This window comes from Lissotriton helveticus, chromosome 2_1, assembly GCF_964261635.1.
Source record: "Lissotriton helveticus chromosome 2_1, aLisHel1.1, whole genome shotgun sequence".
Classification (NCBI taxonomy): domain Eukaryota; kingdom Metazoa; phylum Chordata; class Amphibia; order Caudata; family Salamandridae; genus Lissotriton; species Lissotriton helveticus.
This window is the reverse complement of record NC_136059.1, coordinates 1,406,720,774-1,406,743,105: the sequence shown is the minus strand read 5'-3', so window position 1 is coordinate 1,406,743,105 and position 22,332 is coordinate 1,406,720,774. Positions and strand designations below refer to the sequence as shown.

Genomic DNA, 22,332 nt, shown 5'->3' with positions numbered 1-22,332 from the left:
GCTCTTTATAAGACGCCTTAGTCGATTGTTTTTTGATGCATGACCGCCACAAAAACACGAACAATCAAGTTTCATGAGCAAGAACGCCGTTTTTATATATCTTTAAGCATGCATTCACCATTACTACACAACATCACAATATTGTTGAATCATTATGAGGTTCTCTTTGGGGCTTTTTTATAAGTCACTTCATTCTAAACGTTTGATCGTTAATCAATATAGTTAAGACTCGCGTTTACGAATAACAACGTTGCATATGCGTGTCTATGGATTGAAAATAATCACACATCAACACTTAACGCATGATCGCCTTTAAAGATAAAGTTTGAGCTATTGGCATTGCTAAATAATGCATTACCAATAGCTCAAACTTTAATATTGCGAGACCTATTGCATTGCAAATGCTTGTTTTCAGTGAATTTCAGTTTTTTAAAAATTAATTCCTAACTAATGTCTCTGTAACCTTTTGTTTTTTTCAGTATGTCTATCCCTCTCTCTCTCGCTCTCTGTGTATATATATATATATATCTATATATATATCTATATATATATCTATATAGATCTATATATATTCCGTTACTCCTTCTCACCCTCCGTCGCTCCTCTTAGCCTCGAGTGCGTGAATATTTTTAGACACACACGGTCCACACTCCCAGGTCCGTTTCAAAATTAAGGGCACTCACAGCACTTTTTTCAATTGATATCTTTCTTAATTTTTCACAATTTAATTTAGCATTCATGAATTTATTCAGCCCTTGTTGGGCTTTCCCTGTTTAATTCACAAGGATATTTTCAAGCGCTTTTTTCTTTTGTGATGGCCCATGTGTGTGCCAACAATCTCACATTTCTTTACTTTTTGAGATGTTGCCCTGAATGGGCAGAATGTGAGAAATCAAATTCTCACCAGGGGGAAGGAGTCTTAGCAGGTTATTAATCAATTTATTTTCTTATTCCTCATAGTCCAAATACTCATCTCAGCCTATATGCACCCACATTTCTTCCTCATTATTCAGGCCTGTCGGGTTCTTTGTCTGTAGCATTATAATGTATCGTGATTCGAGGGTTCTCAACTTCCTAATCCAGTCTCCCCCACGTTTTGACCTTGTTAACTGATCGAGGATGAAGTAAGAGAGCAGATTACTATTACTCTGATGTTTTTTCTCATAGTGTCGAGCTACTGGGTAGCTCTGATCCTTGGTGTTGATCGCTCTCATATGTTCCAACACTCTTAGTTTTGTCTGTTTGATCGTGCTACCCACATATCTTTTACCACATGGGCACACCAGACAGTACACAGTAAACTCTGAATGGCGGTTCAAAAGTTTGGGGATTGTGATCTTATTCTGTCTGCCTGGTACCTCGAATTCCTTCACTTTGCTAGAGTTTTTACAGGCCTTGCATTTCATACAGGGATAAAATCCCAAAATCGGGGTCTTTCTTTTCTGTTTAGGGTCATGGTGGCTGCTCACCAGTAAATCTTTCAGGGAATGTCCCTTCCTATAGGTGACTAGTGGGTAATCAGATATCAATTTCCCCACTATATTGTCAGACTGTAGTATGTTCCAGGTCTTTCTCAGGATCTGGAATAATTCTGGAGACTTCTCTGTGAAGTTGGTTATTAGTCTCACCTTCGTGTCCTTAGGTCTTATCCTGTCTACTAACAGTTCATTCCTGGTTATAGCATTGCTTCTTTCTTCTGCCTCTCTCAACACACCATTACAATACCCCCTTTTAAGGAACCTTTGCCTGGATTCTGTTCTAGCTCTCACAAATTCCGCTTAATGCGTAGGAATTCTCCCAGGGGAATGTTATTGACTACACTCCTTGGGTGGCAGCTTCCTGCATGCAGGATTGAATTTCCCGCCGTGGGCTTTCTGTATAAGGATGTCTCAATTTTCCCCTCCTGGACATGCACTCTTATGTCCAGGTAGTATACCTCTGTCTTACTGATGTTACTAGTAAATTTTAGATTCTGTTCATTGTCATTAAGAATCCTGATATACTCTTCAGCCTCATTCTCAGTTCCACGCCACACTATGAATAAATCATCTATGTAGCGCGTCCATAGCACTATCTTCTCCACCCATTTGCTATTGGTGTTCGCCCAGGCCACGTGCTCCTCCCACCAGCCCACGAAAAGATTCGCTTAGCTGGGGGCGAAGCACGTGCCCATCGCGGTCCCCTGTTGTTGTATGTACAGCTGTCCCAAGAACATAAAAATATTGTTTTTCAAACAGTATTCTGTGAGCTCAATCAACATGCAATTGTGTGTCCTGTATTTCAATGCCCTCCTATCTAGGAAGTATTTCATGGCTTTCAAGCCATCATCATGTTTTATAGAGGTGTATAGGCTTGTGATGTCTAATGTTATCAAGACAAAATCTGTTTCCCATGCAATGTCCTGAAATATTCTCAAAAATTCTTTTGTGTCTCTGAGATACGAGCTTAAATCCCGTACTAACGGAGCCAGAAAATTGTCAATGTACGTAGAGGTTTTCTCCAAGAGGCTATCTTTTGCCGATACTATGGGTCTGCCGGGTGGCCAGATTCTACTCTTGTGGACCTTGGGCAGGTGATAGAAAGTTGCCAATTGTGGATGTTCACATTTTAGATTGTTCCAATCTTTAACATCCATTATACCCTTCTCTTTCCACTCTGTAATAAGGGTATGAAAATTCAAAATACTTTCATTGAACCTTTCTAGTTTTACTGGGGAATAATGCTCCAATCTCTTCAGCTGTAACAGTGCTTCATCCTCGTACTGTTGTTTATTGAGAATGACTATATTCCCCCCTTTGTCACTTGGCTTGATTACAATATTGCTATCTTCTTTCAAGCCCTTTATCAGTGTCCAGTCCATTTTGCTCAAATTCCTCCGCATACCATTGAATTTCTTTTTCTGTAAGTCCTTGATTCCCTTTATCACTACTTCTTGGAACGTGTCTATAGCATCATGAGTGGCTTTCGGAATGAATTTGGATTTAATAGTCATCATGCTTTTACAGCCAAGTTGTTTGATGCCTCCTTCTTCTAACATTTGTGTAAGTTCCGGTGTTGGTTCATCTTGAGAACTAGCCTCATCAAGTAGTTCTCGTGCTACACATAGGGCTGCAGTGTTTCTACCCGTCAGTGCATCTAGGGTCGTTGATTCACCCAACATTCCTCAATCGTCCGTTTTTGGATGCATGGCATGGATTTTCAAGAGTTTTACTTTTTTACGAACTTATATAAGTCTATTCGTGTTTGTGTGTAGTCAAAGGCGGGTGTAGGACAGAAGGTAAGTCCCAACTGCAGTAGTTTTTGTTCTTTAGTCGATAAAGTTCTGCTGGACAGGTTGATTATTGTTTTCGTTGCAGTCTCTTCCTCCATTATTTCCATTTGTTTCCTCCTCTGCTGCGGGTCACTACCGGAGTAGAACGACCCGTTTCTACTCTTTTTCCCCCCTCCTCGATTTCCTCTTGTTGCCTCTGGAGGGTGTGTTCTGGGGGACGGTCTCTGTCTTAGGCCTCTTATAAGGTCGTACTATTTATATATGTATATGTATATATGTATATATGTGTGTCCATCATTGGAAAGCAGTATTTAGGAATGAAGGTCTTTTGAGAGCACTAGAGACATCCATGGTATCTGGGAAAGTTGTTTTGTTAAGACTGTGTGACGCATTTGAGTATTGGTTGCACCCTTTGATTTTGAAAGTAGTGTTCAAATGTAGTTACTTTTAGACTAATATAATGTATACAAATACACATATTGGGTTTCTTGATGACTGATGCTTTGAACTAAATCCTAGTATATTATTCCTTTGGGAAGGTAAGACACTTGATAGCAGGTTAAATCCCCATCGATTTGTGTACCCTACTTATGGCTTTTAGGTTTAAGGCAATGAAAAAAGTGTACTAAGGCTTTTGTGCAAGCTGGTGGGGTTGAGCTATGAATTCAACCACTCAAGCAGATATAGGATTTGCTAAATATAACCTGACCCATGACCCATAAAATGTATTCTCTAAAGTTTATACTAAACATTGATGTAATTATGTTTTACATAGAGTAGTATCATGCAATTTTAAGTCACTTTATTTATACTTTTTTTTTTTTAAAGTGATCCAACATACTTTGATGAGAACTGGATGACCAGAGTCAAAACAGAAGTAGGAGACAATTGGAGGTTAAAGGTATTTGTTAATGCTGTTATTGTTTTTAGCTTATATTTACTGCTTATTTCATACCACACTTGCATTCAGCAGAGGCTCTTTATCATATACAAGCTTATATACATTGTTTTTAGCATTGTAGCCATGTTTTAAATAGCGTGCTGTGAAAATGAGGGTTTTCAAACGTAGAGATGTCATGCAAGATTGTTAAGAGCTTGTATCAGTAAAGACTCCATCTATCAGCAGCGAGTACCCTAGGACTAACTCTGGTCACATCTCCACTTCAGTTCAAATGATCGCATTCCAATCCCTTGGAGACAGCATAACACCTATTCCAAAACTAGATTACAACAAGCACAATTCTTTGTATTACATCACACTCAGAATGCCACACAGCTCCCTCTCAATACATTAAACATTAGCACTTAGGATGCAAGTATGGAGACATTGTAAAACTTGAATGCCATATCAAATGTTCAAGGCAAGCTGGATTCTTACCACACAAGAACTCCTCATTCTGCTCATCCGCTCACCTTTTTGCATATCCTTGGTGAATCCATACTGTTTCAACCCACATTTCCAAACAGTAACTATTCTTGGGTTCTAAATGCGGTGGTCTTTTGTTTTGATCGCATTTTTTCAAAGGTTAATGGCTTTCATGGGCTGACTAATTTGGTTCATCAACCCTACCTTTTCTTGCATTCCTTATTTACGCCCAAACTCCGACACACACCTTAGTATCCTTAACTAGCATACACTTGTCAAAATACCCTTCCTTTTCTGAATTGTCTTTTTTTTCTTTCTATTCATTTAGCATTTCCTCTAGTCACCCCTTTCACACCATACATTCTCATTCTTATTCTATTCACCCACGACGGAACTGAACTATTAAGCTATTTGGGGTTCTAAATTACTCAAAAAGAGCAACTCCAGTTGAAGAATACAGAGTCATCCTGTAGGTGCACACCATCATTTTGAATTATTCCACCCAACTTAAACCATTAGCTAAAGAATGCTGAATGGTATCATTTTTAAAAAAAACGAGTTTATTGAGATTTTCACATATAAGGTACTAGCAGTGAGCGAGTAGCCTGTTTTGGGTGTTCGGTTTTCCCTACAAGCTAGTTCCTCCACTCACTGTCCTGGTCCTTGCTGTCTCTTGTAACCGCCAAGTAATAGACCTCACCCCGCGGTTCCACAAGCCCCCACCTTATGGGACTGTTCACTGAAGAAACGCACGCCAGGGGCTCAGGTCTTTGTGCGCCTATGCCTGCAAAGCGCGGATGCCTCCATGCACCGGCCTCTGTCTGCCGCAATGTTCCTTATCAAGCGGGGCATCCTTCCAACATGGTAGGTCTCACCTGGATGTCTGAGCCGCTGTTTGGCTTCCTGCAGCTCTCCACCTATGCAGGCCGGCCCAACTTCTCCTGGAATTGCTGCTCCTCTAGCAGGGGCCCAGAGCCGCCCCCCTACAGCAGTAACATCCTCTCAGTGCTGCTTACTCTATCACATCAGGCCGTGCCCCCCAGTGCTGAATGGTATCATTGATGACTTTGTTAAAGCGCTCAATCATGCCATTGACCTCTAAATGATATAAAGTCATTTTTTTATACATTATACCCCCTTCCTCTAAAAACGTCTCCATTCTGTTGAAGTGTAACCCCTTAAAAGCCCTTTGACATCATGTGTCTCCACTGAGTATGATTTTCATCTTGGGCCACCAGGAAAAAATATCAATACATGCGATGATGTATTTGTCTTTACTCAAAATCCTGAGGGGAACAATTCTATCCAGTGCCACACCCACCGAGGACCAGTAGCCAATTCCCTGATCACCATGGGTTGCATTCTACACTTCAAGATCTTATCACTCTTTTTACACTCCACACAATCCCTCACCACTCTTTCAATCAAAAGATTCATTCCAGGTCACCGGTAACTTTCCTGGACTATTTCCTTTGTTTTAGATATGGCTGGATGACTCTCATGCGCACATTCAGTTAATCTCCTTACACTCACAGGTGGTACTAATCTACTTCCCCTCATGGCTAAATGATTTTCTAAGGAAAGTTAATCTCTGACATGCCAAAACCCTCTCAGATCAGCATCCAAAACCTCTCTACCCAAACCACCATTACATGTATCCTCCACACACAACCTCAAACAATAGTCAGCCACTGTATTCATGGTGCCTGTAAATATAATACAACAAAATCAATCTGCATATTCTACTGGAGAATGAAACAATGCCTTTATTGCTAAAAATTAGCTTTAATGTTTTGTGATCTTTCTTGATTTCAAAGTGACTGTCCCACACAAACTTCTTGAGTTTTCTCGCCACCCAGTACACAGCAGGAACATCCTTCTTAATGTCTGAATAATTGATTTCAGTCCCTCGTAATCCGCTTGAAATTAGCAAAATTGTGTTCTCTTCCTCAGCGGATACTTGTACCCAAACTGCACCAAGATCTTTTTCACTGAGCTCAATATGTCCCAGCCCCAGGCTCAAAGCTGCTTAAATTTGAGGCTTCGCACACATTTGTCTTCACCTCCTCAAATTTTCGCTCACAATCTGCAGGCCACACACATTCTGCCCCTTTTTTCAACAAGTTCCTCAGGCAGCTGCATTTTTCTGCACAGCCTAGAACAAATTTACGATAATACTAGTCTGTTTCCAAGAATTTTAAAAGTTACTATAATACTAGTCTGTTCCCAAGAATTTTAAAAGTTCAACCTTGTTGGATGGACTGCGAATTTCCCTAATCGCACTCACCAGATCTTCCTTTGGTCAAATACGGTTAGCTGTGATTAAATGAAAAGGTATTCTATTTCAGTCACACTGAACCTGCATTTTTCTATTTTGAGTCAACCCACTTTCAATGAGGATCCTCAAGACTTCTCTTAATCTAATGTCATGTTCCTCTTGAATCTGTCCAGACACCAAGACACCGTCTTGATATAACTTCACTCCATCAATCCCTCTCAAAATGAGCTCCCTCGCCTTTATGATTAATTTCTGCCTCAGCTGTGTTCCAAACTGCTTGCCTAAGATTTTAGAAGTACCAAACAGCGTGATGAATGATGTTCGCTCACGTGATTGTCGATCTCCGATAATATGCTGATGTCATGTCTAAGGACGAGAAAAACTTTGCAGCATTTAAACATTATAACATCTCCATTCTATTGGGCTACGGATAGCGATCCACTACCACCTGTTGTTGACCTGGTAGTAGCTGTAGATTTATTTATTTTGAAAGTTTTATATAGCGCGAACAAGATCTTTGCAGATAACAGAGCACTTTACAAAGGCAGGTGGAAGGGTAGGGGAACAGGGGGCATAGTAGGGAGGTAGATCATCAAGTTCATGTACATAGCAAAAATATTACATATAGTACAGGTATGAGGTAGCATGGCATAGTTGGAGCGTAGGTCATCAAAACAATGTAAATAATACAGAAATAGAGAAAAATACAGATATGAGGGAGCAAGAATCTAAGCACTTTAGTCTAATACAAGTCAAAACACACATGCATAGGAATATATAGGCTATATAATAATATAATACTGGTAATACTGATCGACGCATTGTAAATCAAACGTAATTGTTCAAGTGTATTTAGCCATAAGGATATTTTTGACTTCTTTCTTAAAAATAAGGGAGGAGGAGATGAGCCTGGTTTCAGGAGGAAGTGCGTTCCAGATCCTAGGCGCCATTCCTGAGAAGGAGCGTTTGTAAGTTTTTTCCTTCCGGAATCTTCTCGGTTTCAGCAGAAGATTGTTTGTACTTCTGTAGTTCTGGACCCGCCGGAAATTGTCAACTTATGAGTGAGGTAGCTGGGTGATTTCAGGTGTATAGCCTTGTGCGTCATGCAGGCAATTTTCAGCTGAATTCTGGCTTCAAGAGGCAGTTCAAGGATTTAAAGTCAGGGGAGATATGCGAATGTTTTTTTGATCCAGTGATGAGTCTTGCTGCCGCGTTTAGTGACGCACTGAGGGGTGCAGTTGTAGTTAGGGGGAGGCCGCAGAGGGCCACGCTGCCGTAGTCTATGCGAGGGATGACTAGTGCTTGTACTGCGGTTTGGAAGTCTTTTGCTGGGAGGAAGGGTTTAAGTTTCCTCAAGGTATTTATTTGGAAGTTCGCCCCCTTAGTTGCCTTGTTGATATGCTGCTGCATGTTGAGGTTGGTGTCAAGTGTTATGCCTAAGGATTTTGCTGAGTCCACGATGGTCGGTTGGACATTGAGTGCTGTTAGGTGCTTAAGCCATGTTTGTGCGGAAAATATTTTCGTGGGAGGTGAGATTAGGAGGAACTCAGTCTTCATAGCATTGAGTTTGAGGTGGTTATCGGCCAGCCAAGATTGGGTGCTTCTGATCGTTGAATTCAGACTCAGGATGTCTTTGGGGGATTGTAACTTGAGATATAATTGAGTGTCATCGGCGTACATGTGAAAGTGTACATTGGATGCTTGTAGCAGGGTGGTGAGAGGTTCCATAACAAGATTGAACAAAGTAGGGGATAGGCAGGATCTTTGAGGGACACCTAACGATACCGGTACTGGGGAAGACATCAAGTTTTTGCTCTTGAATTTTTGAGACCGGTTGTGTATAAAGGAGGTGAACCAATGAAGCACAGTCCCAGAGAAGCCCATTCTTGTCTTTAGGAGTTCGAGTAAGTTCTCATGTTTCACTGTGTCGAATGCTGAAGAGAGATCAAGAAGGATGAGGAGGCAGGTATTATTTTGATCTAAGATTTGGATGGCGTCGTCAATTATGTGAGTCATAGCTGTTTCAGTGCTGTGCCCTGCTCGGAAGCCTGATTGATGTGGGTTGAGGAGATCAAACTGTTCTATGTGCTTTGTCATTTGTAGTTGGACGCATTTTTCTAAAAGTTTGGCGAGAGTGGGAATGTTGGTAATCGGACGGTAATTGCTTAGATCAGTGGGGTCGGCTGTTGGTTTCTTCAGTAAAGGTGTAACTTGTCCAACTTTGAGGGAGTCAGGGATAGTTCCTTGTTGTAGTGAGCTATTGATAATTTTAGTCCAGAGTGGGAGGAGCAAAGGGATGAAGTCTTTTACGGCGTTAGCAGGAAGAGGGTCAGTGAGGTGATTGGATGGTTTTAAGGTGCAAAGTATTCTGCCAATTTCTTCTTCAGAGTAGGTGTCAAAGGATGACCATGTCGCATTGTTTTTTAGTTTATTGGGTGTTATGCAGTTGGGTATTGAGTAAAGGCTTGCGTCATTGAGGAGGTCGCTCCTTATATTGTCAGTTTTTTTGTTAAAGAAAGACGAGAAATCTTCACAGGAAGGAGTAGTGCTCATAAAGTCGACAGCTGGGGGTTGTTCCTTAGATTGAGATCGGATTAGCTCGAACAATTTACTTGGACGGTTTTTTGCTTGGTCTATCTGGAGTCTGGAGAACTCTGACTTTGAGCGTTTTATTTTCCTGAAGTATGCATTTCTCTTTTTCCTCAGAGTTTTAAGATGCAATCTCGAGGGAACTGATCTCCAGGTGCGCTCTGCCGTTCGCATAGCTCGTCTCTCTTCATTGAGACTCCCGTTGTACCAAGGGTTGGATATCTTAGTGGATACTCTTTTCAGTTGCATTGGAGCGGCCTCATTGATTATTGAGGCCATGGAGTTGAGATAGTGGTCAGTTAGGTACTGAACGTCAGTAACGTCGGTAGGGGGGAGTAGGAGATTGCAGCTGTTAGGGGGTAGAGAGTTTAGATTGACTTTCCTCATGTCTCTTTTCCAAACTTTGGGCATGGAGTATTGCACCGGGATGCGTTTTACTTTTTCCTTGATAAGGAATGTGATAATATGGTGGTCTGACCAGTCACAAGGTTGGATTGAGTCAAGTTGAATGGTGCCTTCTTTGGAGATGACAAGGTCGAGGATAGAGCCTTTGTCATGTGTCGGGGTGTTGCAAATTTGAGTGAGGTCAGAAGCGTTAAGGAAATTTTTGAGGCTATTAACTACTGTGTCACTGCAGTCATTCCAATGGAGATTGTAGTCACCAAGGTAAATTTGTGTGTTTTGCCGTCCTGCGTTGATTGACATTGTGTCCATGAGTTGTTGGGAGAAGACGAGGTTTTTCCCCTGGGGGTGGTACATGATGTGTAGTGAACATACAGGTTTGTTCTCACTGATGACCTCAAGGCAGAAGTATTCACAGGAGGTAAGAGAAGGGGCGGTGACCTTATTAATAGAGAGGTTGCTCTTGTAAATGCAGGCGATTCCGCCACCTGTCTTGTTGGACCTGTCAAGTCTAGTGATGCAGTAGTTGGGGGGAACTAGGATATCCATGATAGGATTGGAGGATTCAGTTAACCATGTTTCAGTTAGTATGGCCAGGTCAAGGTTCATAGACAAGATGAGGTCAGCGACCTCCGACGAGTGTTTTTGGGCCGATCTACAGTTGAGAAGTGTGCATTTGAGTCTGGGGGTGCAAGGGGAGGTGGAGGGGTCTATAGTGAGAGGGACTTTAGTGAGGTTGTTGGGAACAGAGCCTCTGTTGCTATGCGTGGGGTGCCTGATAGGGTTGGAGAGAATCGTAGGAATGGACATGTGTGTGGTGGCTAAGCTGTTTTGGGTTGCCGGGACATATGTGCTGAGTAGGGTGTGTATGTCGCGGTCCGAGAGAGTCTTGATAGCGCGCTGGGGGCGGTTGGCGGTATTGCGAGAGGGGATAGAGGTCCAATGTAAGGAGCGAGTAGGATGTGTCTTGTTAGTGCGCTGAGGCCGGTTGGAGGTATTGCGAGAGGGGATAGAGGTCCCATGTAAGGGGTGACTAGGATGTGAGGGGGAGTTGTTGATTCGTTGAGAAGTGGTGGTGAGGGGGGGTGCTCGGTGTGCGTGAGGAGTAACTCTTTGAGCGTGTGGAGTTCTTCTTTCACTTGGAGGAGGGTGGTCATGATTGTGTCCAGCGTGCCGTTGGGTATGGGGTTAGAGTTATTGGAAGGGTAATCAATGACAGGGGGGGTGAGGCAATTGCGAGACGTGTTGAGACTGGTCGTTGCGGGGGTGCAAGTGTAGTAATGGGGCGTGAGAGTGGGGGGGGAAATGTTGAGGGAGGAGTGGGGACCAGGGGTGGCGGGAGTGCTAAGGGTGGGGGGGGGGGAAACGGTTGAGGGAAGAGTGAAGGCTAGGAGTGGCGGGAGTGCAGGGGGTGGGGGGGGAGATGTTGAGGGAGGGGTGTAGGTCAGGAATGGGTTGAGTGCAGAGAATGGGGGGGGAGCTGTTGAGGGAGGAGTGAAGGCTAGGAGTGGCGGGAGTGCAGGGAGTGGGGGGGAGATGTTGAGGGAGCTGTGTATGTCAGGAGTGGTTTGAGTGCAGAGGGTGGGGGGGGAGATGTTGGAGGAGTGGGGGCCAGGAGGGAGGGAGCAGGGAGTGGGGGGAGAGAGAGTTGGAAGTGAGGAGATCTGGTTCAGTTGGATTGGAGTATGTGTGGAGGTCAGACGGTTGGAGAGGTGCTCTTTGAAAGTGGGGAACAGGTTGTCGAGTAGTTCCAGGTTCCTGTCTGTGGATTGAATTAGGACAATCCCGTTATTGTAGATAGTAATGGCTGTACTGCCTGGGAAGAGTTTGGATGGTGCGATGGAGAGTGTTAGTCCATGAGCGGATTTCCTGATGGTGGAGACGTTGAGTAAGGTAAGGAACGCTTTTCTCCATTGATCTCTGCGTGCGGTGTGGAAGATGATATCAGTGTTCAGGGATCCATTTACCGGGGAGAAGTAGGTTTCGGCAAAGGGTGTTTCAGGGTGGGACCTCAGGAAGTTGTGTAGATTAGTGCATGATACACTTGGCACCCACCCATTTTTTTTTTTTTACTCCTTGGGCTGCGCAATCTCACCTGGCCTATATATGTATATATATATATATCTGTTTTCACTCAGTGCCCCCTCGTTCCAATGAGTCGCTCCGTTGAGGCTTTAGCTCTCTTGCTCCTGAGTAGTTAGCACCTAAGTGACATGCCTGGGAGGTTGGGGAGGGAGGGTGGGGGGAGGGCGGTTGGGGATTGAATTTTTTCCACAGTTGGACAAGGACTATTACACAGAACTCACTTGGACTTGCCTAGATGGTGGGTTTGGACAACATACGAGGCGATACTTTGTTCCCATTATCCTAATATGCCATGTTGTTTCGGATTCCTGGTTGAGGCCTGCACCTATACCCCCTTGGGTATGTACTTTGTATTTTTATGGCCCTCCAGAACTTTGTCTCCGATTAAGTATAAACATTACGAATTGTTTTGTAATAATTGTAATGCAAATTGGTATGAACACCTTATGATGCTATAAATGTGCCTTACATCATTTGCTTGAAACTGGGCATCTGATAAATCACTGGGGTATGTAACCGAAACCCCATGTTCTTTCCCATGTTTCATTGCTGGATGTATGAAAATCAATAAAAATGTGTTAAAAAAAAGGATAGTGATTCACTACCATGACCATATTTAACTCCCTCAAACCATCACGTAACCTCACTTCAGTACTTAGCGAACCATCACCAAGGAAGACCACTATTCTGTTATCATTACTTTGCAAACTTTCACCAAGGAAGACAACTATTCTGCCACTTATAAACAATGAAAGCAGGTAGGGATGGTGTTAGATCACTCTTCTCTTGTAATTTGCCTCTGTAGTTAGTAGTCAAATCAGTACTGCAAGATTTTTTTCTTTTATACAAGATGGTGCTGTATGGTACAAATGCATCATACTACCATCACACTTTGGCCAATGACCTCTGTGTTATATGTGAGAAACAGTACCATAGCACTCCCTACAATAATCAACATCAAGTGCTTCCTCTTCTCTTTTAAACAACAGGAGCCAAGTATTTTTCTCATTTAAATTTGTATTTTCAGTCAGGAAAAAACAGCCGACATGTGTTTCGTCACACAAGTGACTTTTTCAAGGCTAGAAGACGTGGTTCAGTATTAATGGTTCTGTCCCAAGGCCACTAAAAGTACATATTATAGGATGAAGTCGTATATTTTGATAAACACCTCTGGTGTGCGGATGGTTGTCCAGCTGATCGTAAAAAAGAGGTCCTGAGTATGGGGTGCAATATCAAGAGTGTCTTATATAAACACGTGAGGGAACCTTCTCTGTGGGGGAACCAATTATGTCCCACTGATGTATACCTTGTCATATGAAGGGGAAGGGAAGAGCCATAATAAGCCCCCGTGTATGATCAATCGTCTCAGCCGCAAGTCATGGATTCTGTCACTTCTACCTCATGAATGACACCACATTCTTGCAGTCTGTCCAGCTCCTTCCTCATTGCTTCCTTTACCATAATGCAAACACCAGGTTTCAGTTCTATGCGATTCACATAATTTCTCAAGTGCCCCAGATCTTTTTTTCCGAATACCTCTGGCAATTGCTTCTGATAATTAGCCTGAATTTGTGAGTTTTCCACCACCTCAGCAACCACTATGCCTTTTTTTGCCACTCCACTTTCTTTTAGCCTAACAGATGGATTTTCATTAGGGTCAAGATACACTGTCAATTCCTTCTGATAATACCAACTAATTAGTGAATCACATCTAACTGATACATAGATATTTCCTGGGATCAACCTAAGCCAACTCAATAGTGCCTCAGAAGTATCCCATCAACTTGATTGGTCTCTCATCATATCCTTTCAGCCGTTTATCCGGTTTTAACAGTGTCACAGTTTATTTCTAGTTCCCTTCAAAGAATGTTTTGGCCCTACGTTTGTCTTGCCTTGGATTTACAACACTACCTCATCACATTCCTGATCAGTCACACATTACCTCTCTTTCCTTTTTAATGTTTCTCATTGGTCTACAACAGGACATATAATGAACTTAACTTTCACAAGTCCCACAAGTAGCATTCCACCCAGGGTATTCTTTAAAATTGGCCATATGCCCCACATTACTTTGATTTGAAATATTACTTATTAAGCGCATGAATGCCGTGGTGTCTTGGCGCTGATGTGACACATGAGTTACTAGAGTGAGATTCTGATGCTTTAGGTTTGAGAGAACAACCAGGTTTTCAGCTCCTTCCTAAACATCATCCGGTTAGGTTGGAGTCCCAATGTGGATGGCATCTGATTCCAGAGTTTGGCCGCACAGAATGACAACATGCGGCCACCCCATCTTGCCTTGTGTATTTTTGGAATATATACAAAGCCCTTCATTGAGGATCTGAGAGATCTAGCAGGAGAATACATTGTGAAAAGTTTCCACATCTCCCCAGATATTCCTCCATAGAGGGCCTTTTGTACTATACAAAGAGCCTTAAAATTAGCTCTTTGCTGAACGGGCAGCCAATGTAGGGCTCTAATAGCCTCTGATGTTGGGCGTCCCTTGGGGATGTTCATGAGCAGTCTGGCAGCAGCATTTTGCAGTGATTGCAGCTTCCTCTCCTGCGCTTTATCAATTCCCACAAAAAGCGCGTTGCAGTAGTCAATTTTGGATAGAAAAAGTGCTATTACTACGTTTTTTTGAAGTTTATATGTAATAAAGGGGAAGATTTTCCTCACTGTTTTTAAGAGAAAGAAACAGGAGAAAGTTAGTTGGTTAAATGTGGCTGACCGATTTAGCTGCTCATCTAGAATCACCCCCAAGTTCTTTACCTTGGTACCTGGACTAGGACAGGCTCCCGCCTCCGTACGCCACCAGTTGTTATTCCATAACAGAGGTCCTTTACCAGATTCAAGCACCTCAGTTTTGTCTGTTATTTTTAAAAAGTTCGAGCTCATCCAATTCATAATGTCCTTCAGACCTACATAGAAGCTGTTTGCCACTGCTTCTGATGGTTGAGAAACCGAGATTGTAAGCTGCGAATCATCAGCATACATGATCAAGGAAAAACCATGCTTTCTTACTGCACCTAAAACATTTTTCTTCCCCCTTTAATTCTTGTTGTCCTCTTAAAGTTGGCCTTACCCCTGTTTTCACTAAATGCACACGTTTGTGATCCTTTTTTTCCCTTCAAACACCGTATTTTTCCTAATTACTTCTACACATGCTTGCGAGTGCTCCCTTGATTTTGTTATGGTAATGATTTCACTTAGTATTGGATTTTCTTTCTGCAGCATGGCTTCTGTAGATTTGTCCAGAGTAGAGCCCAACATGAATTGATCCCGCAGTCCTTTTACAGACAACTTCATATTTATTTAGACTGTCCGCATCATGTGGTGCAAGATCTGGCAAATGCTCAAAAACGTCCTGGGCCTTCGGGACTTAGACAATACATGAGCAGCAAAATGATCCTCGCTGCTCTTAGCGAAGTACCACATACCCTGGCATAATGGTTAAAAATGTTCTTCCACCTCTGCCACAGTATCATAGGGTTCGAGGCATGTGGGCTACTGAATTCATATCTGTGCATAGATTGCCGCCTAGTGTTGGGTCCGGATGATTGCACATTGTTGTCCTGGAAGAGTCTTCGAAGTATCACGAGATAGGTGGCTCCTCCCTCGGACTACAGTGCGCATGGGCATCCTCAGATTGTTTTTCTCCGCCATTGGGTTCGGATGTAATTTCCTACTCTCCAAGTTCGGAATCAAGAAAAACTTTTTAAAAGGGCCAAAAGGCATTCGGATCCGTCGGTATTGTGCAGCGCTAGGTGCCGATACACTTTTCCAACTTTGTTGCACTCCGGTCGTCGAATCGGGCCGTGAGGCCTTCTCGACACCACGTGGACCAACCGTCGATGGAACGAAGTCCATTCAAGTACTGCCCTCAGTGCAACTCGAAGTTCCCGCACACAGACAAGCATCCAGTGTGCAACAAATGCCTATATCCAGATCACAATGAAGATAGTTGCCTAGCCTGCGCCCAGTTCAGATCAAAAAAGACTATTTGGAATAGACGGGCGGCGAGGCAAGAAATGCAACGGTCGGCGCCAGAGCACAATAACATCTTCAACGACGAAGAAGATCTAGCGAGCGCCGAAGACTCGGATCAAGGCGACAGACAATACTCGGAGCCTGACTCCGAATATTACCCCGAGGAGGGAGAACTGATCGTCGATCTCGAGGCCTATGATCAGGACATCGTAGCAGTTGAAGACTACTCCGATGACGACATTGGGCGAACCTTGAGTACACCGCCCCATATAGACACTGCACCTCTATCAGAGAGTCAGGTCAAGGCATCGCCAGCAGGCCTTAGCCGAGATCAACCTCAACGTTCTACAGCCCCGCTATACCGCCCGGCTAAGAACATATCAAAAGAGTCCTCTGAGAGACAACACAAGACATCGGTTCCATCGAAACCGAAACTGATCGACAATACAGTCTTCGGACCGAATTACGTTGAACCGAAAGTATCGGCGCTAAAGGGCGTCAAACCGAAGGCCGTAATACCACTACAACCTTCGAAAACAAAGACCGTCTAGTCGACATCGAAGAGCAAAGCAGTCGAGTCGAGCTCAAAGTCAAAGGCTGTCGAGTCAACCTCGAAGCCGAAACACGTCGATTCGACCCCCAAAAAGCACGTCGATTCGAGCAAAACAGCCTTAGGTATTGACAAGGGGAAGAAACCGGTCGACGACAGAACAAGGCCTACGCCCAAAACTAGCGTCGAGCCAGAACCGAAACCGAAGGTGGACGAAAAGAAAACGGTCGAGCCGAAGCCCATCGAACCGAAGAAGGGTATCGAGCCAAAACAGCAGGCTCCAAAACAACATAAAAACACTTCCGAACCGACAAAAATACTCAGTCCGAAACAGGTTGTGAAGCCAGCCAAAGACGTTCAACCAACAAAAACTGTTGAAAACGCCCAAAACCAATTCAACCACCAAAAACAGTCGAAAGCACAAAAAGCCTCGACCCAAAGACACAAAAACCAAAGGTTACAGCGCCAAAAACAAAGACTGTGGAAGAGGAACTTCTTCACCCAGATCCCTCCACAGAAGACCAGTCAAAAATCTACATTGACCCAAAAACTGGCAAAGTGTCTGTCTATACCAAAAAGAAAAGACCTCTACCAACTGAAGATCTTTCTAGGATCCCCCTAAAGAAAAAGAGTGACTGTGCTACCTCTCCAATTTTCTTCGAACCTATCACTCCTGCTATGCCTACTACTCCTTATACCCCAACATCACCAGCACGCTCTGACTACACCCCTGATGAAGGTCAGGACGTAGATGTAGGTTTTGGTTATCCACAAAACCCTCTTCAAGAGTCAAACACACAGCCATGGGGTGGAGGAGAGGAACCAGACACTGAAGGGACTCTGCCCATTACAGTCCCTGCAGTATACCCTACTAAGCCATCACCCACAGAGGATACAGTAGCATTCAATTCACTACTGGATAGAGCAGCAACCTACCACAATGTAGAGATGCACTCTGATGCTGTTGAGGAGGACTTCCTTTTTGATACACTGACAACATCTGAGAGACACGTTAAAACTCTCCCAATGTTAAAAGGGGTATTAAAACATGCAAGTGACGTTTTTAAAGACACTGCTAGGGCACGGGTCATAAACCCTAGAATTGAGAAAAAATACAGGGCTGCACCTACAGATCCTACATACATCAAAGGGCAGCTACCCCTAGATTCCTTGGTGGTATCCAACGCACGTAAGCGTGCAAACTCACAGACTACTGGTGAGGCTGCACCACCAGACAAGGAGTCTAAAATCTTTGAGGCATCAGGCAAAAGAGTGGCGGCTCAGGCAGCAAACTCCTGGAGAATAGCCAATACACAGGCCTTGCTAGCCAGATATGATAGAGCGCACTACGACAGTTTGGAAGAAGTTCCCCAACAACTCATACAAGAGGGAAAGCGCATCACCAACGCATCCATTAAATGTGCCCTGGGCGCGGCAGACACAGCTGCCAGGTCCATCAACACAAGCGTGCTACTAAGGCGCCACGCATGGCTTCGTATATCAGGCTTTAAGAATGAAGTCCAATGTACAATTCTTAATCAGCCAATCAACCCAGACTTTTTATTTGGTCCAGCAGTTGATTCAATCCTGGACAAAATGAAAAAGGATGCAGAAACTGCAAAGTCTATGGGAGCTCTTCAGTCCCAACAACACCGGGGCTCCTTTCGTTGATCCAATTATAGAGGAGCAGCACGAGGAACATCACAGCAGTCCTCAAACTACAAGACTAACACACAATCCACATATAACAAAAACACCAACAGGGGTGGTTATAGAGGGAACAATACCACGGGTAGAGGTCGTGGAGGCAATGCAAATAGATCCTCCACTAACACAAAGCAGTGACTTCTTGACACTACCCCCAGACCACATAACACCGGTCGGGGTAAGAATACAAAAATTTCTGCATGTCTGGTTAAATATCACAACAGACAAGTGGGTCAGGCAAATTATCCAACATGGCTATTGCCTAGAACTCACCTCAACTCCACCCAACATACCACCCGTGCACCGTCCCATGTCACAGGAACATATAACGCTCCTTCAGCAAGAGGTCATCAGTATGTTGCAAAAGGGGGCCATAGAACCAGTCCCACTGCAACATCAGGGAACAGGAGTATACTTCCTAATTCCAAAGAAGGACGGGTCTCTCAGACCAATATTGGACCTCAGGCCCCTTAACATGTACAGTCTGTCGGAGCATTTTCACATGCTCACTCTACAGCAAGTCTTACCATTGCTTCGCCAGGGAGACTTCCTAGCAACCTTAGACCTCAAAGACTCATACTTTCATATTCCAATACACCCTGCTCACAGAAAGTACTTGAGGTTCACCATTCAAGGGCAATACTACCAGTTCAAGGTCCTGCCATTTGGGGTGACAACAGCTCCAAGAGTTTTCACCAAATGTCTAGTTACAGTGGCAGCACATCTTAGAAGGCAACACATCCATGTGTACCCTTATCTGGACGACTGGCTAATACACGCGCCAACAGCCCAGCAGTGTGCCGACAACATGTCAAAGACCATACACCTACTGCACAATTTAGGATTCTCACTAAACTATCCAAAGTCACATCTAATACCCTCCCACGTCCGACAGTACCTCGGAGCAACAATAGATACACTGTCAGCAAAAGTATATCCCAACACACCACGGGTCCAGGGAATGCAGACGCTGATACATAAGTTCAGACCCCAACACTCACTACCAGCTCGAGTGTTTATGCAGCTAATAGGCATGATGGCCTCGTGCATATTCATAGTCCCTCATGCCAGACTACATATGCGTCCGCTACAAGAATGCCAAGCAAGGCAGTGGAACCAGACTCACAGGCAATTAAAAGACCGAGTGTTGGTGACGAGTCGGGCATACAACTCTCTGCATTGGTGGAATCCACAAAACCTTTGCAAAGGACGACTGTTCCAAGAGCCTGTCCCACAAATAGTTGTAACAGCGGACACATCCCTACTAGGATGGGGAGCCCATGTCCTACACTACACAGTACAGGGACTCTGGACTATACAGCAAAAGAAAATGCATATCAACCTCCTAGAGTTGATGGCCATCTTTCTAGCACCTAAAGCTTTCGCGACAGACTTGCGCAACAAAGCTGTGTTGATCCGGACGGACAACATGACAGCTATGTATTACATTCAGAAGCAGGGAGGAACACACTCGCCACAGCTGTTGCACCTGGCTCAAGCAATGTGGAAATGGGCCATTCAGAGGAACATTTTCCTCATGGCAGAATACCTCCCAGGCAAGGACAACCAAGTTGCAGACCTGTTAAGCAGGCACAGCCAACGGATGCACGAATGGGAAATTCACCCCAAGGTGCTCCAACCATTCTTCCGGAAGCGGGGACACCCGGAAATAGATCTGTTTGCCACAAGCGAAAACGCAAAATGCCAGTACTTTGCTGCCAGGTTCCCACATCCGCAGTCGCAGGGCAATGCGATATGGATGAACTGGTCAAATTTGCGTACGCTTTTCCCCCAGCTCCATTAATACCGCTGGTGGCACGCAAAATGCGCCAACATTCCCTGACGCTAATTCTAGTTGCTCCCATGTGGGCGAGGCAACCATGGTACACAACGTTCCTAGAACTATCAGTGGTGCCTCATCAAAGACTGCGACTCACACCCAGTCTTCTTACTCAGAGCCACGGCGAAATCCAACACCCAGATCTGCAACAGCTCAACCTAGCGATCTGGCTCCTGAAGTCCTAGAATTTGGATACCTCAACTTGCCTCCAGACTGCATGAATATTATCAAAGAGGCAAGGAAGCCCACTACCAGAGCATGCTATGCAGCAAAGTGGAAACGTTTCGTCATTTACTGTAATAACAATGACATTAACCCACTTGATGCTTCCACTGAAAACATCATCTGCTACCTATTGCACCGCCAACGGTGCAATTTAGCCTTTTCTTCCATCAGAATACACCTAGCTGCGTTAGCAGCATATCTGCAAAACAGGCAACACCTTTCACTATTTATGGTGCCAGCAATTAAAGCGTTTATGGAATGACTCAAACGCATAATTCCTCCAAGACACCCACCTTCACCAGTCTGGAATCTAAACGTTGTCTTAACCAGACTAATGGGACCACCTTTTGAACCACTACATTCATGCGAACTACAATTTCTTACTTGGAAAGTGGCTTTCCTTATTGCCATTACTTCGCTTCGAAGAGTTAGTGAGCTGCAAGCCTTAACTATTCAAGAGCCATTCATTCAAGTACATGCAAATTGAGTAGTTCTTAGAACAAACCCTAAATTCATGCCAAAGGTGGCATCTCATTTCCATATAAATCAAACTATAGAACTGCCAGTGTTCTTTCGGAACCCACAAACAGTAGCTGAAAGGGCCTTGCATACCCTAGATGTCAAAAGAGCTCTGCTATATTACATAGATAGAACTAAACATTTTCGGAAGACAAAACAATTGTTTGTTGCCTTCTCACCACAGCACAAGGGTTACCCTATTTCAAAATCCGGTATAGCCAGATGGATAGTTAAGTGCATCCAAATATGTTATTTGAAGGCAAAACGCACCTTAACAGTTCCCCCTAGGGTGCATTCAACATGCAAGCTAGGGGCATCCATGGCTTTCCCAGGAAATATTCCTTTACACAAAATTTGTAGAGCAGCCACATGGTCAACCACACATACATTTACAAAACACTACTGTGTAGATGTACACTCAAAACAGCAAGCTGCTGTAGGACAGGCTGTTCTCAAAACTCTTTTCCAGACTGCTGCAGCGGACACAGGTAGCCACCGCTAAGGGAGATACTGCTATTCATTCTATGCACAGATACGAATTCAGCAGCCCACATGCCTCGATCGGAATATGCTACTTACCAGTATGCATCTGTTCTTGGCATGTAGGGCTGCTGACATTCATATCGCCCACCCACCTCCCCGGTGCCTGTCGCAGCTGTAGCATTCGCTCTTTGCATGGACATCTCTTACTGTACTATACTCCATCTCTGCCACAATGGCGAAAAACAATCCGAGGATGGAGAGGATGCCCATGCGCACTGTAGTCCGAGGGAGGAGCCACCTAGCTCGTGATAATTCGAAAACTCTTCCAGGACAACAATGTGCAATCATCCGGACCCAACACTAGGCGGCGATCTATGCACAGATATGAATGTCAGCAGCCCTACATGCCAAGAACAGATGCATACTGTTAAGTAGCATATTCCTTTGCCAGGTGAGGAAAGAAAGAAAGAACATGCTGTTACGTTCTGGATGATGCCTAAACAAGAGAATTACAAAATCTTCAGCTGAAAACACTAGACCTTTATTTGGAGAATACACGCATACACAAACACCCCTCTTCCGATTTCCGATGTGATACCGGAGTCCTTTTCACAAGTACCCTAGTTGATACCAGAGTACCCTTAGAAAAAAACTAAACAGCTGGACATGCCAGAGAATGTTCTTCTGGTATTCATTCAGTGGACTTGCCAATGACTCCTTTCGAAAATGCCCTTTTCCGATGTGCAATTTAGTTCTTTCCTAAAGTACAATGCCCCCTAACCCCCAAAAGTGTTCCTACGCAAGGCTAAGTAACACTGAAACTGATGCACCACAAGACTTAATAGACTCCGTTAGCATGTTGTTAAATAGATACAACACCCCATTAAAAATGGCCGCTAATAGTGTCAATGCACATCCAATTGGAATGCAGGATACACAGCCCAATCTAAAATAGCTGCACGTTTTGTAGGCACGCATGTTAAGTGCGTTCGCGTACATCAAGGACAGAGCCAGTGGCGCTAAGTGC

At 44.0% G+C, this 22,332-nt stretch overlaps 1 protein-coding gene across 3 annotated transcripts in view; it reads left to right on the top strand.

Moving 5' to 3' along the window:
- Nucleotides 1–22,332, top strand: part of HOOK3 (hook microtubule tethering protein 3) — a 1,014,571-nt gene that overhangs the window by 150,640 nt on the left and 841,599 nt on the right. For all 3 annotated transcript variants that reach the window (XM_078676339.1, XM_078676338.1, XM_078676340.1), the window contains exon 3: nt 4,100–4,172. In XM_078676339.1, the coding sequence (XP_078532465.1) occupies nt 4,100–4,172 (73 nt within the window). The remainder of the gene's footprint in view (nt 1–4,099; nt 4,173–22,332) is intronic.